The 23,800-nt window shown below is 42.0% G+C and overlaps 1 protein-coding gene across 1 annotated transcript in view; it reads left to right on the top strand.

Annotated features, from left to right (window-relative positions):
• LOC145399662 (ATP-binding cassette sub-family G member 8) overlaps positions 1–23,800 on the top strand; it is a 107,801-nt gene that overhangs the window by 21,297 nt on the left and 62,704 nt on the right. Inside the window, exon 5 of the mRNA XM_080272203.1 lies at positions 6,502–6,742. Within this exon, the coding sequence (XP_080128329.1) occupies positions 6,502–6,742 (241 nt within the window). The remainder of the gene's footprint in view (positions 1–6,501; positions 6,743–23,800) is intronic.

The raw sequence follows: 23,800 nt of genomic DNA, 5'->3' as shown, positions 1-23,800 counted from the left end.
CCTGCTTGCGCTAATGACTGATAATGTAGGGGTTAATGAAGAGAAGTGATAATCCCTTCGCTACCAAATGTTCCCCAAAGCTGAATAAAATCGTCTGGTCCTAGTACCAAGAAAAAGAAAAATGATACTGCCATACTCAGTGAATTAATAAATATCATCCAAACCCTTAAGTGCGACATGAGGTTGATTTAAATTGTCGAGTAACAGTAAGAAAAAAGAAAGTTGCCGTTCGGAAGGGATTAACCCCAACTGTTTGAGCTGTCTTCCTTAAGCTGAATATATGTTTGTGACGCTAGTTAGAATTAGAATTAAAAAAAAAAAAAGTCCCCGTCATGGAGAAGTTAATGGAGATAGTTTCCAATTCTTTCAACAAAAGTCTCTCTTTTGTCGAAGAAGATTTCTTGGGGATAACTAGAGTGGACAGAATAATGAAATGTTTTCGTACCAGATGGATTTCGGTAGCATAATAACTCTTAGGATCTTGGTATGATCTGGTGTTCGATTTAAATACAGCTATTGCGTCTAGATCGCGGAAACTGTTGGCAGGCGTTTTTCATTTCAATACCAGTTACAGTACGGACGATCATTATTAGTGTGAGCTGCATATTTCATCCTAACCTCTTCATTCCCAAGGCGTATTTATTTATTTTTTTCTGATTTAAGAAACTCATCTTAACCCCTTTACTCTTGGAGGTTATTTAATATTTTCTCCTACCTCTTAAGGATTTATTCGGTTTAAGATAGACTTCTCAAACTTAGGGTTAGATTATAGCCATCATTAACCACTTCACAGCAAATCGTCTTTGCTAAGCTGAACAGAATCGTGTGGAGAGAGCGAGGTTATAATGTAGAAGACGTCCTCAGGTTGATGGGGTTGAACTATATCGACAGAAATTTTACACGACTATTGATTATCCCTTGACATCTATACTGCGGCAGTGGATGTCCTCCTTCGTTATCCATTTGTATATCAGTGAGGCGTCTTCTGTTGCCAGTATTAAAACAAATGGATCCTCGCGACCGCTGTCAAGGTCACACTGACGACTTTCGGTTTCTGCACGACTAGTGTAATTAGGCCTGGTGGGGACGGACCTCATTTTCATTACTCATGCCAGTCACTCTCGCCTACGGCTCCATCCTCTTAAACTATATCCAAGATCTCACTTAAGCTAAATAAATCGTGTCAGTGGCATTAATGAAGGAAAAAAAAATCGTCATGGTATCGAACATTGGACGAAAGTTTATAATTATATATTGAGCAGTTACTATGGATTCCTACGCCTTATGGATCTTATTTCGTTTTATTACAAGTCGACTGCTGAACAAAAGCCTCTCCCAACCTTCTCCACGAATTCCTTAACTGAGCCAATCTCTGCCACGTGTTCCCTGCAAATTTTTCTATCTCACCTCTCCAGCTCCCAGCTATACCTTTTCTTACAGTCTCTTAGTGTCCAGTCAATCAGCCTCTTGCTCCATCAGTTATCTCTTATTCTTGCTGCAAGGCTTGTCCACCTCCATTTTTTTTTTTTAATAACTTCTATAATGTCTTTGACTTCAGGCTGCTCTCTCACTTAAGTTAATCTTTTCCTGTCTCTTAAAGATATTCCCAATATTGACCTCTCCATTGCCCTCTGAGAACGGATTAGTTTATTTTCAATCGATTTTGTAAGCTCACAACCGTACGTCATAGCTAGAATTATACATTAGTTATATTCTTTTCGTTTCATACATGTTGGCAAGCTACTTTTCATGATGTCTCAATGTTTACCGAAAGCTTTCCATCCAATTGTAATGCGTCTTTTTATTTTGCTATCATGGTCTTTCGTTAATTTTAGTATTTGTCCCCAAAACTTGTAGTCTTCGGCTTCTTCAAGAATTTCTTCGCTTATTCTGATGGCGCTCTTTGTGGATTAAACATTAGTTTTACTCCGGTTCATCTTTAGCCCTACTTTGAGCCTTTCTCTGTTCAGGTCATTTAACATTTCTTGCAATGTATCTGCTCTTTCTGAGATTAGGTCAATGTCATCTTCAAATCTTAAATGGTTTAGCTTTTCTCCATCCATGTTTACTCCTTCGTTTTCCCGTCTAGCTTTCTGAAAATACTTTCTAGGCATGCCGTAAATAATTTTGGTGAAATTGTACTCGTTTCTTGGTTATTAGTTCGCGCATCTCAGGTTATTAGTTCGCACATCTCAGGTCAGTTTTATGAACGCTTTGTCTATGTAAAATTAAATCTTCGTCACTTGGGCCAGCAGATGACACGACGTACCGTCACAGGTCACTACTTGGGTATTATCACCAAATCGTTTATAATTAAATATGCTAGAGATATCCCACCCATATTTGATGAGATGATAAGGAGGGAGGGAGGGTTATGATCTGACGGTGAGTTATGCGTAGGAACAGTGAAGACTTAACACAGTTTGATTCTGCAGTGGGTTCTTTGCCTATTTTGGGCTTGATCCCGCAGTTTTTTTGTCAGTAGTCAACATCTGTACCACTTTACTCATTCCATGTGCATGAAGTGAAAAGAATCCGTAAGCAAGAAAGAGGATAAAAAAAAAATGTGTAGGGCTGGCTTTAATAGCAGTAACACTGATGATGATGATGATAATGATGATGATGATGATGATGATGATGATGATGATGATGATGATGATGACGACGATGATAAAGAGCTGTCAACACAGCACTCGGTGAATCATGCCTCAAATCTATGTACGTTCTACCCAAGTAGCAACACCAACAGAGACTAGGTAAACAACATACAAGGAAGTAGTAGCTCGTTGCACATAGAAATAAACTGTTACGAAAAAAGTGCTGCAGTACAGAGCTGAGGAGAATGCTGATCAGAATATCCCCCAGAATCAGCGAGCTCATCTCTTGCAAATATTTGAAAGACTTCCCATTGTCATTATTCTTCCCGCAACAGGATGTGGTTCATCAAGTCGTTTTTATATTTTTGCTGATTTTTCTTTCTTTTCTTAATTTTCGTCCTCTTTACATTTTCCTTTGTACCTGGCAAGTGGAGTGTAAAACATCACCCTCTCCACTTATTCTTATTTTCAGTACCTCTCAACCCGTCTATCAATTTTTTTTTTTTTTTTTTTTTTTTTACATGGTCTATTTTTGATTACTCCTTCGCGGTCGGTTCTTGTCTTTATTCCAGCTTTAGTTAGTCAATTATATGCAGTTGAGAGTTAGTCAGAAGAGGCTGGGAGTGTTAATACTGTCATCATTAACTCTCGTGGTGCAGACATCTCTAAATTTTATACAAGGTAATGTTAGATAATTTTAGTCAGCTGAGGGCGAACACAAGGAACCTGAAGGTGTTATTACTGTCACCAGTAACTCTCTCATGATTGGAATAATTCTTGTATTTTATTCCAAATAACGTTTATTTAGCTGAAAATTAGTATAAGTCGGAGTCTTTTTTTTCTTCTTCTTTACTGATTCTTCCAACTGACGATTTTCTTTAACCTGTGGGAGTTTTTGCTTCCTGGAGTAACTTAGTAGTCATTGCTTCTAGTCCCTTCGCCTCGAGAGTCTCCGTAAGTAAAATCAAATCGTCTGGGGTCTGCAGGAATAAAGCACAAAAAGCGTCGTCGTAGGCAGGGGGTTAAATCACTATCCAAATCAAGCGCTTCAGTCCCGTGACGCATTTTTAGTTTTAGTCTTGAAACAGACGATTTTTCTTTTCGAAGGACCTCTATAGTTAAAGGGGTTCATGAACGCCACGTCTAGCCCCTCAAGTTAAAAAGTCTGTCCAAAGCTGAATAAAATCGTCTGAAGGTAGCAGGAACAAAACTGAAAAAAGTAGTGAGAGTGAGGGAGTTAGCCTGTTCTGTCTTGTGAACGATCATAACCCCTTCAATCCGATGTTTTAGTTCTGTTCTAATATATATACGATTTTGGGGGGCTAAGGTTAAACATTTCGAAACAGACGGTTCAGATATAGCCTTTGTCCCATGTCCTTCCTAACCTTAATGAAATCGTCTGGTGGTAGCCTTAGTACACACACACACACACACACACACACACACACACACACACACACACACACACACACACACACACACACACACACACACACACACACACACACACACACACACACACACACAACGTCGTCTAAGTGAAGCGATCATTTTATTCAACCACGCACTAAATGATTTTTGCTAGATAAAATCCTAGCCATGAGAGAGAACGCACAGACCCATTTTATTGAAGCTAACACAGTAACACCAGACGAGCTGTATTACCATAGAGATATCCACGCAGCCTCTTCGCTACGGTAACATCCTTTTTGCCTTATTCTCGCGACCTCCGTAAATTAAATTAATCTCAGGAAGGACTTCTCGACTAGAGGGATTATATATAGTATTCATTAATCTCGACACAGTTTGGGCACACTCTGAAGCAAATATCTATAGTCTAGAACTGGCAAGCATCTCACCAGACGTCCTCAAGCAGAAGTGGTTTTCTCTTCATTCCGATGACGTAATCTTTTTTTTTTACTCTTGTTACTTTCATTTTTGTTATTAAGACGTGTAGGTGATACGTCTGGAGTTAAATATAATCTTCACTAACCCCTTCATTTCAAGACGTCCTTTCAAATCTAAGTAGCCTACATTTTTTGACGGGTACCAGCAAGAATGAAATTAAAAATGACTCGCTCGGTCTTAAGAATTTAATAATACTTGTCGCGGGAATTGTGTGCCGAGTAGAGGGGGCGGGAGATGCTCAAAACAGGCTGGTGTGGGACACATAGCGGGCCGACGAGTGTTAGTGTCTCTTGGACCGTGGGAGGTGGTGGTTGTCTGCGCTGCCGCCGCCTTGAGAGGGACGCACGCTGTCTCGGACCCTACTCTGTTTACTGTTTCGGCACGTGCGAACTGTCTTCGATGCTCATTATTTCCTCCGTTAATTAGTCAGATAAGAAGGTACACGTTTATATGGTGCTAATTTGGGTCGTTTACTAAGGACGGTGCTGTGTAAATCTAAGAGTAACAGTCCATACTACTAATCAGGAGTTCAACAGTCAAGTTTAGAACAGCAAAACTTCCGTGAAGTTTAGGAAATGAAAACTTCGGACATCGAGATGCGAAGTAGGTGATGATAAAGCTTGTATGTGAAATGGAGGTTTATAAACATTGAAAATATTACTAGTTTTCCAAAGTTTAGGAAATAAAAAACTTTAGAATAGTTGTCTATCAACGTCTGAAGATATAATGACACTGTAAGAGACAAGTTTTGAACTCTTACATAAGGAAAAAGGGACACCTCTTCTGAAGTACTGGATTTTACAGAAATGTTAACATTTGAACTCTTTGATGAGAAGGTGACCCTGTGAAACACTGAATTCTGAAGACGCACATAACCAGAACGATACTGTTTCTTTAGGCTTGGGAAACAAAGATGCTTCTGAACACGTGCTCGAAAACAAGTCAGTTCTGAAGTTTGAGAAATGAGAAAGTTTCGAACATCTGAATACGTAGTAAGATAGTGACATCGTGAATTATTTACTGTTGAACACGTAGCTAAGAGCAAGGTGACAGTTTTTATGAGGAGACTTGGGTTAGTGAATATTTTGAAAACACGGTTGAACTTGAGGTAGTGACACTGTGAAGGAACATTTCTAAAAAGATGGAGTATATTCGTCTTAAGAACTTCGCCCCCCGTACCTACCCACCAGTGCCCTCCCCTCCTAACTCCTCCCCCACCTACAACAACCTGCCCTTCCGCCCTCTGCCTGGCCCTCAGAAGCCCTTACCTTTTTCACCCCTCACCCACAAGAGCTCTGGCTACTCACGCTTCTCCTACGCTTCTCCTAACGGCACTACCCAATACCCAGCCCCTAATTCCAAGTTCCCCACACTCAGTCCCCCCTCCTCCCAATACCCACAGCTCCCAAACCCACCGTCCTACCCCACAGTCCCTCGAATCACCAACTCCTGCTTGGCGCCCAGTTCCCACCTAGCTTCCTATTCTTATAACCCCGTCTCCCCAACGTCTACAAACTCTCGCCCACAACCGCGTAGTTCTCCTCCAAACTCCAAGAAGCCGTACAGTTCACCCAATTCCCACTACCCTTACTCCTCCAGTACCAGCCAAAACTACTCCCCGTCCAACTCCACTCAGAATAATCACTACTCCACGTCCTCCAACTTCCACCACCAGCCTTACTCCCCACTCACCAGCAAACAGAGCTACTTCACACCACCCAGCTCCAACCAAACCTACTCCCCTCCCAACTTTCACCAACCTTTCTCCCCACTCAGCTCCAACCAAACATACTCCCACACAAATTCCAACCAGAACTACTCCCCTCCAAATTTCCGTCAGCCTTTCTCCCCTTTCGGCTCCAGCCAGACATACTCCCCAGCCAACTCCAACCCAACCCACTCCCCTCCCATGTCCAACCACAACAAGTACGCCCCTCCCAACTCTCACCAGTACCACCACCAGTCCCCCTCATACTCCCCTTACGGCCCCAAACAGCCGCCAGATGGGACGGGCTATCGCGAGCCGCCTATGCTCAACGACAAGCTATTTCCCCGCGACAACCCATGGCCTGACGAGATGGGCGGTGGCGCGGGCGGAATGGGCGTGAAGGGACCCCATCTGCAGGTGCGGGGTCTGGTGTATGAGACGAGGGGCAAGGGAGGCTGGTCACATCTCCTGGACGGCATCTCCATCGAGGCACGAGGCGGGGAGGTCCTGGCCGTCATGGCAACCAGTGGTCAGTAAAGTAGTTGGTTTTATTTTTTCCCCTCTCCATTATTTTCTTTTGTTACCCCTGTTATGAAGACCGCATTTTATTTTATTTTATCCCCTTGTTCCTCTACCATTTTATTTTCTGTTGCGATTGGCATGTCTGAAGGTAAGTTAAGCAGTTATTTTTATTTTTTTGACGATACTATCCCTATTCCCTTCCACGATTTTACAGCATTTTTTTTTACTGTTATTATGACGACCAACAGTGAGTAATGTAGTTCGTTTTATTGACCATTTTGTCCTACTGTTCCTCCAATATTAAATCTTATTACTGTTGTTGTCACGCATATTGGTATGGTAAGCAGTCTTTCTTTTTACTGACAGTTTGTCTCCTTTTTCCGTTGCTATTTTATTTTCTGTTATTGCTGTCATGGCGACTAATGGTGAGTGAATCAATTCCTTTTATTTTGAAAGCGATTTTTTATTTGTCCTACATTATTTCATTTCAGTAACTTGAGAGTTTTGAATGTGAATTATTTGTTATTATTATTATTATTATTAGTAGTAGTAGTAGTAGTAGTATCATTATTACTAATACCTGTTCAGCATATATATGGATGGGGTGATGAGAGAAGTAAAAACACAAGTAATGGAGGGAGGGTTGGTGTTGGAAATGAATAGTGATGGATGGAATATCTCAAAATTGTTGTATGCCGATGATGCAATGCTACTTGCAAATACCGGATATGAACTTGGTATACTAGTGGAGGGTTTTACTGATGTCTGTGAGCGTCGTGCCCTGAGAGTAAATGTAGAAAAGGGTAAAGTGATGGTCATCGAAAGAGAAGGTGACTCCGAGTGTGAGACTACCGTGAATGGAGAGAGACTGGAATTGGTGAGAGTTCAAATACCTGGGTGCAGTGATAGAAAAGAGAGGAAAATGTGCAAAAGAAGTGGAAAGTAGAGTGACACAGGGAAGGAAAGTAGCTGATGCTATGAAGGCCTTGATAAGAAACAGAGGCTTGAGTGTTGCGGTTGCACGAGGCTTACATGAAAGAGTGTTAGTGTCAACTTTAACTTACAGTATGGATGTGGGACTATGTTGTGGCATGAAAATGAAAAGTCAGGAGTGGGAGCAGTGGAAATCGGACTGCTGAGGAATATATGTGGAGTACAGAGAGTGGATAGGATACGAAATAGTGTGATTCGTGAAAGATGTGGAATGAGGAAGTCTGTGGACACCAGAATCAAAAAGAGTGTACCGAGATGGTATGGTTATGTGGAAAGAATGGATAACAACAGAGTGGTAAAAAAGGCATATTCGAGCGAATTTGAAGGAGAGAGGAGGCGAGGTAGGCCAAGGAGAAGTTGGAGGGATATGGTGGACGAATGTGTGAGGAAGAGAGGTATGGAAGTCGGTGAGGCTAGGGGACTGACAAAAGATCGAGCTGGCCGGGTTAATGCTGTGAGAAGAAGTGCATGATCAGGGATTTAGCACCCCTTTTTAACGTGACAGCATTCGAATTGACTCTACAGGATACGTTGATGTGAAGCTGCAGAATGTGTGAAAGTTTTTGGCGTATCAGATAGAGCCAGGATTCCGAGGGCTTGAATGATGAGTGAATGGAAGAGTGGCCCATTGGATTGGGCAAACTTGGGTTGTCTGGACGTTACTACTCCTCATCCTGCCCTAGGATGGGAAAGGAGGTTCGAATGATGATGGTGATGGTGATGGTGATGATTAATTCTGTATTATTATTACTACTGTTATTATTATTCTTGTTGTTGTCGTTGTTTTGTTTTGTTTCCTGTTCTTCTATGTAAGATTAAAACAAGGAGCCATGTGGTTGCTATGGTGAACAGTGATAAGCGAAAGCGTTAGTTTTTATTGGCGATTTTGTCCTTTATTTTTTCCTTCTCCGTTACATTTCCAATATTGTTGTAGACACAGGCGATGGCGAGTGAGTCTCATTTTTCTTGACGGTCATTTTCCCCACAATATTTCATTTAGGGTTATTTAAATGATTTGGATGTTACTGAGACCAATGCTGATTTTTTTTTTTTTTTTTTTAATAGGAGACAGCCCTCTCACAGGTTCGAAAATTTAATGGCAAAAATTAAGGTTTACTGTTGTGTAAATAATCAGAGGCACTCCAGTTCTGCAGAAGTACTTGTGAGTGCTGTGACAGACAAGAAAAGTACGATATGTGTGCTCATGAGACGATATTACTCCAGCGGGACGTCAGCACAGCACTTCCAGTTCAATACGAGCATTACGAACATTAAATCTATTTTTTCCCTTAAATGGTTTGCAGAAGTGATAACATTACAGTGATGATTGCTGAGATTTATAATGAGTATTTTTCTTGCAGTTTCGTTTTACGATGGAGTTCCAATACTTCCACCTTCCCCATCATACCTTTCAGCAAAATTGGCGGCCTGGGTTGACCTTCCTGATAGACGTAATCCAGTGGCCAAGGTTCAGGGCGGCTAAGACCGAATTATGTCAAGTTTAGGACCTACGAATGTTGTTTTCATGGTTAGAATAGGTCTTGTTAGACTTGGTTTGCTAATTATTCACTTTTGTGAGTGCAAGGTTGATGACGAATAACAGAAATATTACGGACTTCCGCAACTTTTAAAAGTCTGTTCTTTGATAATCACTTTTCTTTATATATATATATATGTATATATATATATATATATATATATATATATATATATATATATATATATATATATATATATATAAAGGAGGTAACAGCACTGTATTACAGGAGAGGGTGCAGTCTTATATTATTACCACATTTTTCCAACATTATGTAATTTTCAGTTTCTGAAGGTGAATCAGTATTTTTTTTTTTTTTTACATATTTTGTCGTATTTCTAAATTATTTCCTGTTTACCCGTCCCCGCCCCGGAGGGGCTCGTGGACGGGTATTGTTTTCACTTGGTTTGTTTGTCTGTCTATCTGTTAACAACATTACGCAAAAACTACTTGTGTGATTTTAACTAAAATCGAAGGGATGATAGGCTATGACTTTCTGATCACCTGGTTAAATTTTGGGCCAAATTAGGCCAAGATCTAGGCTGTAGGTCCCCAATAATGTAAAACAACGGGGACTGGTAAAAATCGTTTTTTTGCCATTACTCCATTCAGATTCGCCATATCAACATGAAACCAAAACCTTCTTTCAAAACTGCATCCTGTAGCGTGCCTCATTACATCAGAGGAATCACCCCCCAGTTATCGGTAGGAGGGTCAGTGTCAGGTGGCTGCCCCGAGTGCCTATTTTCGAACTTGTCCAAGGTTTTGGCCATAACTTGTTACCCTGAAAGTTTCATGTTGATAGCTCAAGCTGTTCATGAGATATCTTGTTTACCCACACACAAACAAAGCCAGCCAACTAACCCCACAACTGAAAACATTACCACTCGCTTCGCAGCACGGGTGGTAATAAACCTCCATCGAGCATGAGACTGGGAAGCTGCAAAAATAAGGACGGAGTCTAAGCGAACTGACGATACTTACGGTGGAGCTCGGGCTGGACTTAGTGGGTCCTGTTGGCCAATTGCTGGGGGATTATGTTCTTAGTGTAGCCACCCCCCGGATGTGCTTCGTTACCCTGTTCGCCCCAACCCGTTTGTCAGTGTAATTTCGTTAGCTGTGTGTGTGTGTGTGTGTGTGTGTGTGTGTGTGTGTGTGTGTGTGTGTGTGTGTGTGTGTGTGTGTGTGTGAAGTGGGGCGCTAACGGGATTCTGCGCCTGGCTTTCACTGATACGTGTAAGTTAGCAGGGCTCCAATACACAAACAAACTTAAACTTAATTTTCGGGACTCGTGATGCTTCCATGTGTTATTTACGAGTGCTGTGTCAAGTACCTCCCTTGTTATTGATTTTTGACGGAACTGTCAGTAGAACCGATATTTGTGCAAGTGAGATGCAGTATAGAACACTTCCAAATAACCAGACAGAAACTATAATTATACCTTTAATTACTGCAAGAAGAGAAACGAACATGATAGAGGAAATTGTAAGTTTGTTCGTGAATCTCAGCCCAGACCTATTTTCTTTATTCTTCGTTTCTCAAGACAGTTTTATTCTAGATAGCAGAAATTTTAGCTGCAGGGGCTACGTAAACATCTCATTAGCCTCTTCAGTACGAGAGGTCTTTTGAGAATTCAGTAATATCATCTGGAGATTACAATAACAAAATCGGGAAAGGCGTCATCGGACTGGACTTAATCAGCGGCGCTCCCGACCTCGGCCGCCCACGGTCGGATAGTGAGTGTGCTGACTGGCTGACTGGTGGATGCGGTAGGTTGAGTCAGGGGATTCGTATGTCCATATGCGTATTGCGTGTGCACGTGCACATGATTATGCGTGAGTCCTTACGTGAACTTGACAAAAGTTCAGCGCTCCCTCCCGCATAGCCGTGAGTTACATGCTATTGTGTGCTGTCTGTGGATTTGTGTCAGTGTTTCATATTATAAACTGGCATGTATTCAGTCTTTATTAATAATCACACTTTAACAGCGCTTTTTTCATGACTATGTTCTTATTGCATAAATTGTACTACTCGTTTTCTTTCGAAGGTACGCCCCGGATAGTAAGTCCATCGGTGACCTTATTTCCTTATTTTCCGGTATAGGGAATGCAAGGCCTTATAAAACTGATAACGCACCGTGATCATTAGTACTCAGTTATTAATTGTTCTGTCTGATAGGTTACTCTCGGTTCATAAGCGCGCTGGAAGCTAAAATAACACTCATTCCCTAGCAAATTATTGATCAGAGAGAGAGAGAGAGAGAGAGTACAAATTCATATACACGGGAATTATATACCCTTCCTTTCCTGCCTTCCTTTCCTGCCCACCTTCCAGTTTAAGCAGTTTTTTTTTTTTCCTCATTAGCCTCTGTCCTCTGACCCTTGTGTGTGTATGTACTGTGCAGATGGTCCAGGGAGAGCACATTACTTAAGGGAGTACAAGTACATTGAACTTTTGTTTGTACTGAGCAGTGTGTGTGTGTGTGTGTGTGTGTGTGTGTGTGTGTGTGTGTGTGTGTGTGTGTGTGTGTGGATGGCTGTGTATTCGGGTGAGTGAGTGAGTAAATAAGTGTGCGTGTTAGTTTGTGTATGAGAGTATATATATGTCTGTATTACAGTTTATTCGTGTGTGTGTGTGTGTGTGTGTGTGTGTGAGAGAGAGAGAGAGAGAGAGAGAGAGAGAGGGGGGGGGTATCAGTACCTTACCTCCCGGCAAGACTGTCAGCCTCTACATTAACTCACGGCCTCTGAACCTCACTTTCCCTCCGAAGTGAGAGGACAGGGGGCAGGGGGTTGGAGGATGGACGAGATGGGTGGGTGTAGGTGAGAGGATGGGTAAAGTAGGAGAAAGGGGTATGTGAGTGGGAGAGGGGGCATGTAGGGCTGAAGGGTGGGAGAGGGGGTGTGGGGGGGAAAAAGAAAGGAATGGTTCATATGTGGGAAGAAGAGAGTGTATTTGTGTGTAGGTGGGAGAGAGAGGAAGTGTATGTGGGAGTGTGTAACTAGGACTGGAGGGCAGGTGTGTTGCTGGAGGGGTGTGTAAGTGGGAGGGACGTGTGAGTGGACGGGTGGGTGTGTATGGGTAGGAGGGACGGTGTGTGTGGGGTGTGAGGAACGGTGTTTTATTGAGTGGGTGGGAGAGGAGAGTGTTGCCGAGTCACCTAGAGGCCTTATGACTATTGGGACACACACACACACACACACACACACACACACACACACACACACACACACACACACACACACACACACACACACACACACACACACACACACACACACACACACACACACACACACACACACACACACACACACACACACACACACACACACACACACACACACACACACACACACACACACACACACACACACACACACACACACACACACACACACACACACACACACACACACACACACACACACACACACACACACACACACACACACACACACACACACACACACACACACACACACACACACACACACACACACACACACACACACACACACACACACGATGCACTTCTAACACACAGCACATGACAGTTTATTGGCACACTGACACAACACATGCTGACATACTCTAGTTGCACACCCGCTGCACACAAGACATGATGCTCTCGTTATATTTATCGTCGATCAGTTACCGTTAGAACGACGTGAAGGAACTACTCGTAATCACAATTCTGTTCTCATGAGTTTTTTTCTGCTTGCGAAATTATAAGGCATTCGTCGTCATCATCATCATCATCATGAATCTTATTCTGTTAAAGATGGGATGAGGTAGGATTTAGAAGCGAAAGAAAAAAAAAATAAAACTGAGAAAATTATCACCGTCATCTCCAGTGAAATGGACCACATCATTCACATATCAGCCATGTGCAAGGAATTCTGGCTCCACCTCATATGCCTAAACTTCTCCAGTTTCATATATTTTTGTTTTTTAATTTTTTTAATAAATGTGCTTTACATAAATGGATCGGCTAGTCTCTGTCGACTATCCAGCTGGGAATAGGTTGAAGCCTCACTGGCCTGTTGGATAGTTCTGTTTGTTTGTTTTCTCATTCTATTTCTGGATCCTACCTCACCACATTTTATAGGATGAAATTAGGGTTGGGATTATGATGATGAGATATCCTTCTTTGGATATACTATGTCATTGCTGTCATGGTAATAGTAGACATGGACGTGAAACAGCGTTATATGATTATATAAAGGACAGCTTTATTTCAGCAGTGATAAAGGCTGTTTACAGTTGTCTGGCATTTCATTTGGATATGAGGATGTTACGTATAGCACATTGAAACAAATTTGTGCATTTTAAGAAGATCACTTTTTAGGTGCAAAGTTGATGGGAAATTTATAAGCTTTAGGATTCGCTTTCTGACAAACATTAGCTAATAAGTAGGTAGCGTTCATACGTCTAATAAGCAATAGATGAAGAAACAGATAGTACTTTCAGTAGGTGGTGGCGACCATTATCCACTTACTTAATGCAGTGCCGCCTACTTCTTCCTTCACCTTTATCGTTCACTTTCTGTGTCTGCCCTTTTCTCTTCCTGTCTCTCTCCTCTTTCCTGTCATTTTTTATTACTCTTATGTCCATTTCAGATGGTTTTACATTGAGTGACAAGCGTAACGGTTTCCTGTAAGCCAGGAAACCATTTACAGCGCTGGGTGGTAACCATATAACCAACCCATACGTGTTCCCTTCGTGTCAGCAAGTGGGTTGGTGGAGGGTTTGTGCCCCTCTCCGTAAAATGACTAACTCAAAGACAAACGGCCACCCCTTACGGGATTTTGGCGTCTGGCTATAGATAGATAAACTTCCAGTAGATACGTGACAAGCAATACATAGAGATGGGTAGTGTTTAGACGTCTGGCAAAAAATACAATGGGAAAGTTATTGTTTAGACATCTGACAAGCAAAGGATACGGGGTAAATAGTGGTTAAAGTTCTAGAAAGCAACAAATGGAGACCTAGTGTAGTTAGGTGTCCAGCAACAAGTAGATATAGACGGAGACAGATAGACAGAGAGGCAGACAGACAGTGAGATAAACAAACAGAGACAGACAGGCGAACACTCGGGCAAACAGAAAGGTGTATCATTTTCCTCGGCTAGTGCCAGTCGTCGCCACATCCCCGTGACCACCAGCCGTCATAATAATGCCTCCACCCTGGCCCACTTTCATCGTGACCCTCCCCTCCTCGCTCACCACTGGCCTGGCGCTGACCGGATGTGTGGCGGTCCGTGTGTTTTGTTTGGGAATCGCTACGCGGAAGTCGTATGCATTTTTTTTTTTCCTGTATAAAGATGTGGTTCCAGTGGTGAAGTGTAGACTTGGTAAACCAAGTGACAGGTTAGACGTTTGGTGTTCTAGTGGTTAAAGGAACTAGTAGAAGTGAGCCTATCTTGCGATTTTTTTTTTTTTATCATGAAATGCCACCAGGAGGGTAGGTATCTATCTTCATACTCCAGCACCTTGACGGGGATAATACGGAACTGACTGTTCCCAGGAAGGAGGAACCCAGGTGGTGATTTTCGGGTGAAGTTTTCCCTGACAAGAAAAGCCAAGCTAAAATATGCATATCTTGCTAAAACTTACTGCATTTGAAAAACTGGAGAAAATTGAAGAAAAAAAGACGTAGGAAGCCTGCCTTTTATTCGACCTGTGTACAAGGATTATTGACGATACTGGTTAACTTTTGCATGGGACAGATGAACACATCAAGGTAGAGACAGTGTGAAACGACTGGTGCTCCGTGCCTGCCATAATTGGCTGGGCATACAAAGAGCTCAGAAGAACACATCCAGTGTAAGAGAGATGGACAAGAAAGAATGACACAGTATCTCAGTGAAGGGAAAAAGACTGAAATGAACTGATAAACAATGAATTCCGCCTATTTAGAAGCGTTGTCTCTGGTGAACTCTCCACATGTGACGTTACAGTTTTTCTCCACAATTATGCACTGTATAGTATAATGACGAAGTTACCCATATCATGTGTCTTCTGCAAGACTAGATCCTTTCACAAAGGTAATGTAAGGTACTCGGTATATACTTCATCTGTCTGGAGTAGGTGGTCCGTATTTTACAGGCGTCAGTTAGTTAACGCTGCCGCTGCTATTGACGCACTGTTATTTTATTCAAGGCGATACCAGGCATTTTGTTCCGCTAGGGAAAGTCCTAGCAATCAAGTGCGACATTAACAGCGCCAAACCTTAACACCACCTTTAGATTAAGCTGTCAAGTTTACTCTCCTCTCCTCTCTCCTCTCCTGCTTGCCATGCGGTCCTAACCACACATTCATCAGTGTCAGAGGACTCACTATTCGTCACTCTCCATGCCTGCTGCCTGCTTATTCGTTTCTCTGCTTGCCTTATACTCTTTGGGTTCGTTCGCCCTTGATTTGTCTTTTTTTTTTTTCCCCTTATACGTACAGGCACCTTGATTTCTTTCGCCACCCAGTTTGTGTGCTTCCATTTCGTCAGGCGGTGTTGTTTCTTATTTGTCTGGTGGTGCCATTCATCCTATTCGTCACTCCATTTGTTCCCTCTTCGTCGCATGTCATTGTTTACTTCACACTTGTAAGCGATTCAGATGCTTCTTGTTCATTCCGCTCTCTTCTTTCTTCGTATTTCTCTCCCATTCCTTACCCACCCTTTGTCGCCTTCTATTCGTGTTTCCGACGAGTATTGATAACCTCCATTTGCTCACACTCACCCATTGTTTGCTCTATATTCATTACCTCACCGTGTTGGTTCATGATGATGACATATGCAGACTTTTGACATACAAGCTTAGCCATTGCAAGCTTTGTTTTTTTACATGCGCTGCTCACACCCCTTCCTGAGTCGCGCATGTCCGGCCCGGGGAAGGGTTGATTGTAGCTCTCATTCTCCCTCTAAAGAAAATGTTTGGTCTTGCAGTGGACGTAATACGAACTGATACAGTTAACGTATAGTATTAGAGAGACAGGCGATGACTAAGCGTGTTAATGTATAGTATTAGAGAGAGAGGCGATGACTAAGCGTGTGGTAGACACTGATTCTCCCAGGAGGGTCTCCACCCGTCTCGCTTGTAGACACCAGAGGTTGTATTTACGAATGCTCTTAGTCTAGTTCTACATCAAGAATCATTTTCTGTAGTCGTTGTCTTTCACTTTAATGTTAAGTACAGTTTGGTCGTGAAGTGTTTGGTGAACACAGACCCCAGAGTGGCAGTGTTCTCAGCAGGGGCCACATCCCCTTTCCCCCCCTCCTTCCGCGCTTCCTTGCCGCATGTGGGGACCGCCCGCAGCGCTGACCGCAGCCTGTGGGAACGACGATTGGCATTGCGGAAGGAGAGGCTTCCCACAGATGGCTCAAGTGGAGAGGAATGAAAAAAAAAAAAAAAACTTTTTACCTTTACATTCTAAGACACCTGGCGAGTTTTGACCTTTCCTTTTTTGTAGGTCTGTTTCAGTAATAATTGTGTGAACTGTAGACTGCTCCCTATCCTTTCACTCTTTGATGCCTTCACACACACACACACACACACACACACACACACACACACACACACACACACACACACACACACACACACACACACACACACACACACACACACACACACACACACACACACACACACACACACACACACACACACACACACACACACACACACACACACACACACACACACACACACACACACACACACACACACACACACACACACACACACACACACACACACACACACACACACACACACACACACACACACACACACACACACACACACACACACACACACACACACACACACACACACACACACACACACAAGGAACTCTTTTGTTAGATCGTGAACAAAGATACAGGGAGACAAACTCATTCTTTACATCTAGGAAAGAGACAGACAAGCATACCTCTATGATTACACAAGTTCAGACAATTATACTTACTTGAGAGTGTGCCCAGGGTCCCGGGAGTGTTAACAGTAGTAACATTAGCTCTTTTTTATTTAGCAAATGTTACAGAGGGTGAATGATGTTTGTTTTTTTCTTTTTTACTTTTTTATATTGACATGGTTTGCAACAGTAACATACATGACGATATTAGGGGTAATAAAATAAATCGCTGAGAAAGAGGTGTCGTGAAAGCTCTGAAGGAAACAAGAATACGGCGTTAACCAACTTCATCCCAAGGATTTACTTTGTTTTTACCATCAGACGATATTATTGAGAGAGAAGGGATAAGAGGCAACTTCCATTAGCCTCCATTAACCCTTTTTGCTGCAGGAATTTCCCGTAAACTAAAGAGAATCATATGGTGACAGCAAGAATGTACTGTAGAAGACGTGGTGATATCGAAAGGGTTAAGTTGCAATCTAGCCTAGGGAGGGGCGTGCACAGGAAATCCGTCCTGACACAGCAGTCGGTCATGTGGGGGGATGGGGGAAGTAGGCGTTGAGGAAGGGGTGGAGATGCCTGAGAACACTGTGATGGGGGTCACAATGAGGAACTAAGCCACGTTTATCTTTGTTATACCTGGTTGAACTTTGGTCCTCTTGCTGGCAGACCAGGCCGCTTCCACTTCACCTCATTAGTACGATGAAATCTTTTTTTCATTTTATTACCACCGCCAAGGAGGTTATGTTTTTGCCGACATTGGTTTGTTAGTCTGTTTGTCTGTTAGCAGGATTACTCAAAAAGTTATGAACGGATTCTGAAATTATTTGAAGGGATAGGGTGTGGGCCAAGGAAGAGTCCCTTAGATTTTGGTGGTGATCCGGATTATCATCCGGATCCAGGAATTTTTTGTCTGTTTGTCCACAACTTATCTCCAAAAGTTCTCAATGAATTTCAATGAAATTTTGTGAAAGGGTGGGCCATGGGTCAGGAATGAATTGATTAAATTTGGGGGCGGATCCGGATCCGGATCTTGCAATGGCATTGGTGGTATGCGCTCTCTGAGTGCTTTCTAGTTATTTTATTCTTACCATCTACAAGCAGTATTATTTAGGTTACAAGAGACATTTCAAACAGAAGAGTTTAAATATAGCATACACTGAACTCAACCTGTATAGTAAGCCTCCACCAAGCTATATATAATCGTCTGGAGGTAGCAAAAAACAGATAGATAAATCAAACGTTACCTTTGCTGGGGAGGCTTACATTCTGAAACATAAAGGAAGCCTTGTGGTATAGGGCCAACCCTGTTGTTGGAAGTGTTCATATTACCCTTGGTATTTTTAGCACGGTACTCAAAATTACATTAAAATGGTATAATGGAGGATGTTCTGTATTATGAGAGACGAGTATCAAAGTATTTGTGTCGAAGGAATTTGTTCATTTTCATATCCATCGATCCTGTTCTTGATTTGTTGGGCGTACACTCGGCAAAATAAGCATTCCGCACATCATGGAATGGGGAATTTTAAAGGAGCATTGTGGGTTGTTTTCTTGGAGTGGTTGGCTGATCTAACTGTAAGATTCATCTCAGAATAATTCCTTCATAGTATATGGAACTCGTCCATATGGTGCTAACAGCTTAAAATAATTTAATTTTTGATAACTCCAGATTCATGGAACAATTTTCACGTGTTTCGTTTGTTGTGTTATATTGCAAGACCCTTTTTTTTTTTTTTCCTGAATGTATCTGGCACCTAATTAGCCTGACTTTGGTTCGTGGGAGGTATGATTTAGATATTTTTCATTATCATCATCATCATCATAACTAACACTGCCATGATAATTTCCATCATCATATCACAACCATCGTAAAGGCAATAGTGTCAACTTTTATAAACAGTGGTATCCAGAGACAAGAAATGGACAGTACAAAATTACGAGAATTTTTTTTTTCCTAGGTTTGGGCGTTCGTAAGATGGAAATACCTTAAAAATTACCTGTAAACCACCAAGCCATCCTGTGGCTAGATTCGAGATTGGATTACCTGTTTTCTCTTGACCGAGTACAAAAAAGGTGTGTGGACGGAGTTTACTTTTTTATGTGAAGAGAAACTTCCACTTTTTATGCCTCACATCATTAAGTTTCCCAGTCATCACAATGTCCGTTGGGTCAAAAAAGTATATATCGTCATCATCATCATCATCATCATCATCCTTACCGTATTTTCTACTACCCATATAATTATGTCCTGGGTAGCAGCAAGAAACACGAGAGATGGAGGAGAATAACCATTACTGTAGAGTGCTTAGTGTATATGAGCCAATTTTTTTTTTTTTAATTCTTGTTACGGCCATATGATTTTACTCAGCACTCAAGAGAACTTTTCCTACTGAAGACATTAAAAACTTCCATTAAACCCCTCACTATGATTATTTTATTGAGCACAGGTAGGGTCCCTCGCAAATTATTCAGCTTAGGCAGGAACACGTATGGTAGTGTAACTTTTCGTGATCTTTACTGAAAGTTTGTATTCCTCATGACAAGAGCATGAATTTCTCAACTTTTTTTTTCTTCCATTTTACGTGTTTCACTCTGGACAATGTGTTCATAGCACTTTCCAAAAAGCCCAGCAGTCCTCCTACGTCCCTCACACCTTCTCTTGTCACCACTTCGCCTCTAATACCTATCATCCATACAGAATACATATTAGTGCTTTCTCACTTATGACTGGTGTGACGGTATTAACGTGTTTTTATGGTGTGATGGTGGGTCTTCGGGAAGGTCAGATTTTTTTTTCTTAAGAAATTAAATAATTAAACTGTTGACTGCCACCTCCTGGAATCAAGCTCGCATCCATTTGACCAACAGACAAACTCTCTGTTGATTTTGTCAATTGAATTTCTTCCATTCTTGCGTAGATTTACTTAAAACATACTAGAAACGCTTTGCTGCCTAAATTTGGTTGTCAGTTCGGCTTCATAATAAAAAATACGGAAAAATGTTACTCTGAGAAATTTATGGGTTCAGGCTAGGTTCCAGCTAACTACAGCAAAGAAGGATACTAATACAAAGAAAATCATTTACAGTAACAGTTCGCATAGAATATAAAAATTCTGTACCGAGGTTATAGAGTCGAACTGTACATCAAGACCGATCGAAGGGTGTTCAGTTCTCTTCTCTTCAGGGATTTAGCTAAGGGTGAGTGAATTGCATACCTTAGGGGAAAAAAAGTCTAGATTAATGTCTGTCAACTACACGAGGGTCGTTAATGCTGATGACCAATATATGTCTAATCCCAGTCTTTCCTTGGAATACGACTCGTAATAGTTTCATAACACAGGCCTTCAGTTATGCTTTCGGGTGAACAGAGATAAGAGGAAACAACTTTGGGGAACTCAGAGGTTCCTTACTATGCTGACAAAAGCGGTTTGTGACAAATGATGCACCTTGATGCCTCCCATTCACTTACGACGTAGCCTCTGACACAGAGTTCCCAATTGACTGAGAAGATATTCTTTGACAAAGGCAGATATCTTCCCTTTCTCCTTAGAGATACTGAAACAAATGGCGTTTCCTCATTTTCTTCGGCGATACTGTGACAGATGAAGAGACCCATTTTAAACAGTACAGTATAGTCTGTGTGACACCAATGAAGATAGCTCAGCACAACTGAGCTATCTTTTCCCTTTTCCTTTTTGGCAAGACGTCCTGAGAGAGTGCCGATTCTAGGGCCACATCTCGATGAATCGACGGTGAATTTTACACCAAAGCAAAGATCAGTATAAAAGTTGACGTCCATATCTCACTTTGGAAGCATTAGAAAATAAATCCATGCAGTGGATGACCCAAACACATGGCTTCGAGAGACTCATTTACATTTACATTTTGAAAGTTCGTGACCACCCTAGCTCGTCTAGGACTTAGTCATGGCTGATGGCCAGGTTGCTCGATCTTTTGCAGCATCTCTGATTTATCCCACTAAACTCTTGCTGTAAAACCTCACGCCACATCTTTTTACATTCCTCAGAAATTTCATTTCTGCCTTCATTTTGTTTTTTCATGTTTCTTCACCTGGACTTTTCCCTTTTCTTCCGTTTCCCAATCTGCTAACTGGGAGGCCAGGTTTGGTCGTGGAAATAGCGGTTATCCTCCTACCAACCCACCCCCAGCCACATAGTCCCTTCCCTCCCCACCGCCGAGCCATGACAGCACTTTCCATTCAGACGTCTGTGTTCTGAGTCTGGTGTCCCAAGGGTGAGTGTACCGTCAGGCTGTACGGACCGGATGTGTGTGTGTGTGTGTGTGTGTGTGTGTGTGTGTGTGTGTGTAGAAAGAATCGATTGGTGTATTTATATTCCAGTGTTTGATTGTGTGTGTGTGGGGGGGGGGATGACGTGAATAATTCATTACATAGCTATAAGCACCTGCACACTACATATACGCTTGTGTGTGTGTGTGTGTGTGTGTGTGTGTGTGTGTGTGTGTGTGTGTGTGTGTGTGTGTGTGTGTGTGTGTGTGTGTGTGTGTGTGTGTGTGTGTGTGTGTGTGAAGACAATATTGTATAGTTAAATATACATTTCATTTTTTTTTTTTTACTCCTACCACCACCAGTTCTTTCCCTTTTCCTGTTATCTGTAGATTTTTTTTACAAATCATTGTTCTAATATTCACAAGAACTGTTTAGACCTACAGTACGCAGCCAAAATTCTTTGGCCAGCTCATGCTGCCCTTATTGTTAGTCGCGTTTTGGGGGTCTTTCTTTCTTGTCTTGTTTAATCGTGGCAGGCACTTCTGCCATTCAGAATTAACCGATTTCGACCAAACTTGGACACAATGACCAGCCTATGACCTAGTTGTTTCCACAAGGTTTTGGTTGCCGAGGAACGACTGAAAAACCGCATTTTTCGTACTTATCACGTTTTGAACTGTAGAAGCATTACTAATGGGCGTAGAAAGCTCTGACTTCTGTAGGCGTAATCTTGAAGTCATTCCCCATCGAAAGTGTGCCTTCCATTTTTTTCCCTTCTCTCCCTTAAAAGATTGGCCTCAGCGTCCCCAGAAACCAATACCGTTTTCAAAAATGTTCCCCTAGTTCCCCAGCGGTCCGGTGGAACTGAATGAAACTGCATGCTTATAGACATTGACTAGTACTACACCTTTCTATTGTACACCTATGTGCTGCGTTGGCCTGGTCAGGGGTCAAAGGTCATCAAATGCGAAAACGGTGAAAATAGCAAAAATCACGAGTATGCTTGCGTGAAATGCTAAGGCCCCGAAGATTATTAAGCCTGGGCCATGCTTCATGGGTGGAATGTTGCTCTGCAGTACCTTCATACATAAATGACATTTAGTGTCGAAACTCACTTCCCGTCGTTGGCAGCGCCACCTAGATGTTGTACCCTTGGTGAGCCATTCCGCGAATTTCAAGTTCCCTAGCTCCACAGTGGGGGGATGGAATCGAATGAAACTTTGCATGCTTATAGACGTTAACGATACTACATATGTGCTTCGTACATGCATGACCTATATCAGCCAGGTCAGGGTTCAAAGGTCATCAGGTGCATGTAATATGAAAGAAAGCTAAAATTACGACCTTGGTCACGCGAAATGCTAAGGCTCCGAATATTATTAAGCCAGGGCCATGATTCTTAGGTGGAATGTTGCACTGGAGTACCTCCATATAGAAATGACTTTTAGTGTTGAAACTTTCTTCCGGTCGCTGACAAAGCTTGGTCCACATAGAGCTGGCCGTCGTTGCCTACTGGCTCGTCTCTTATGTTTGTGTACAGGAACTTGATAACCTACATGACCTAACGTATCAGAGGCGAAGGATAAGAGGTTCCTGGTAAAGAGGGAGATATATTTATGCAACGCTGGAAGGCTGAAGCAAGATAAATAATAATATCAATAGTGTCAGCTTCATGTTTCACTTAGATGGAATAACCTCTTGAGCTGAAGGGATTAATAAAAATATATCTTACCCTTCTAATTTGAAGTTTTTCTTAAGCTGAGTAAAATCGTTTGTAGGTGGCGGAATGAAAATACGGTAAAAGAACGTCCTCGGGGTGAAAGAATAATTACTGTTTATATTCTTCCTGACTGGAGTAGTTTCAGTTCTGGCATATAATCTGTAGGTCTGAATCAGAAAGAAATCTGACCTGTGAATGTTGCACGCTTAAATGATGAGTATACTCGTAAGGAGGTTTGGTTCATTTTTACTGGGTATCACCCTTTTCCTGTTTCTGGATCCTAGGGATTCCATTTATTGTAGTGGTGATGATGACAGTGATGTCGATGAACATATACTCTTTCCCACTGATATAGGTACGGACACAGTGACGCCTCAGACTTAAGTTAACCCTGGTTAACTCTGAAGTGGTCTTTCTCAATCAGTCTTTCAGTCTGCTTATAACTTTTAGCCTGTCAGTCATATCATGTCATGGTATCTCGACATAAATGGATCTTGCGTTTCTTTCTTTTCAAATTTTTTTGAAAAGGACAACTTTTGCGTGTTTTCAACCTTGGGCTTTGTTTTATGCATTAAAAAAAAAAAAAGTATTAGAGGGTATGATGCATTTCTCTGTTACTGGAGACTTTGTGACCTCTGGTGTGCCATAAA

Source organism: Coenobita brevimanus, chromosome 50 (genome assembly GCF_032717465.1).
Source record: "Coenobita brevimanus isolate Jiangsu-jjx chromosome 50, ASM3271746v2, whole genome shotgun sequence".
Taxonomy (NCBI): domain Eukaryota; kingdom Metazoa; phylum Arthropoda; class Malacostraca; order Decapoda; family Coenobitidae; genus Coenobita; species Coenobita brevimanus.
Note: the sequence above shows the minus strand (reverse complement) of the source record. Positions and strands in the feature narration are given on the sequence as shown.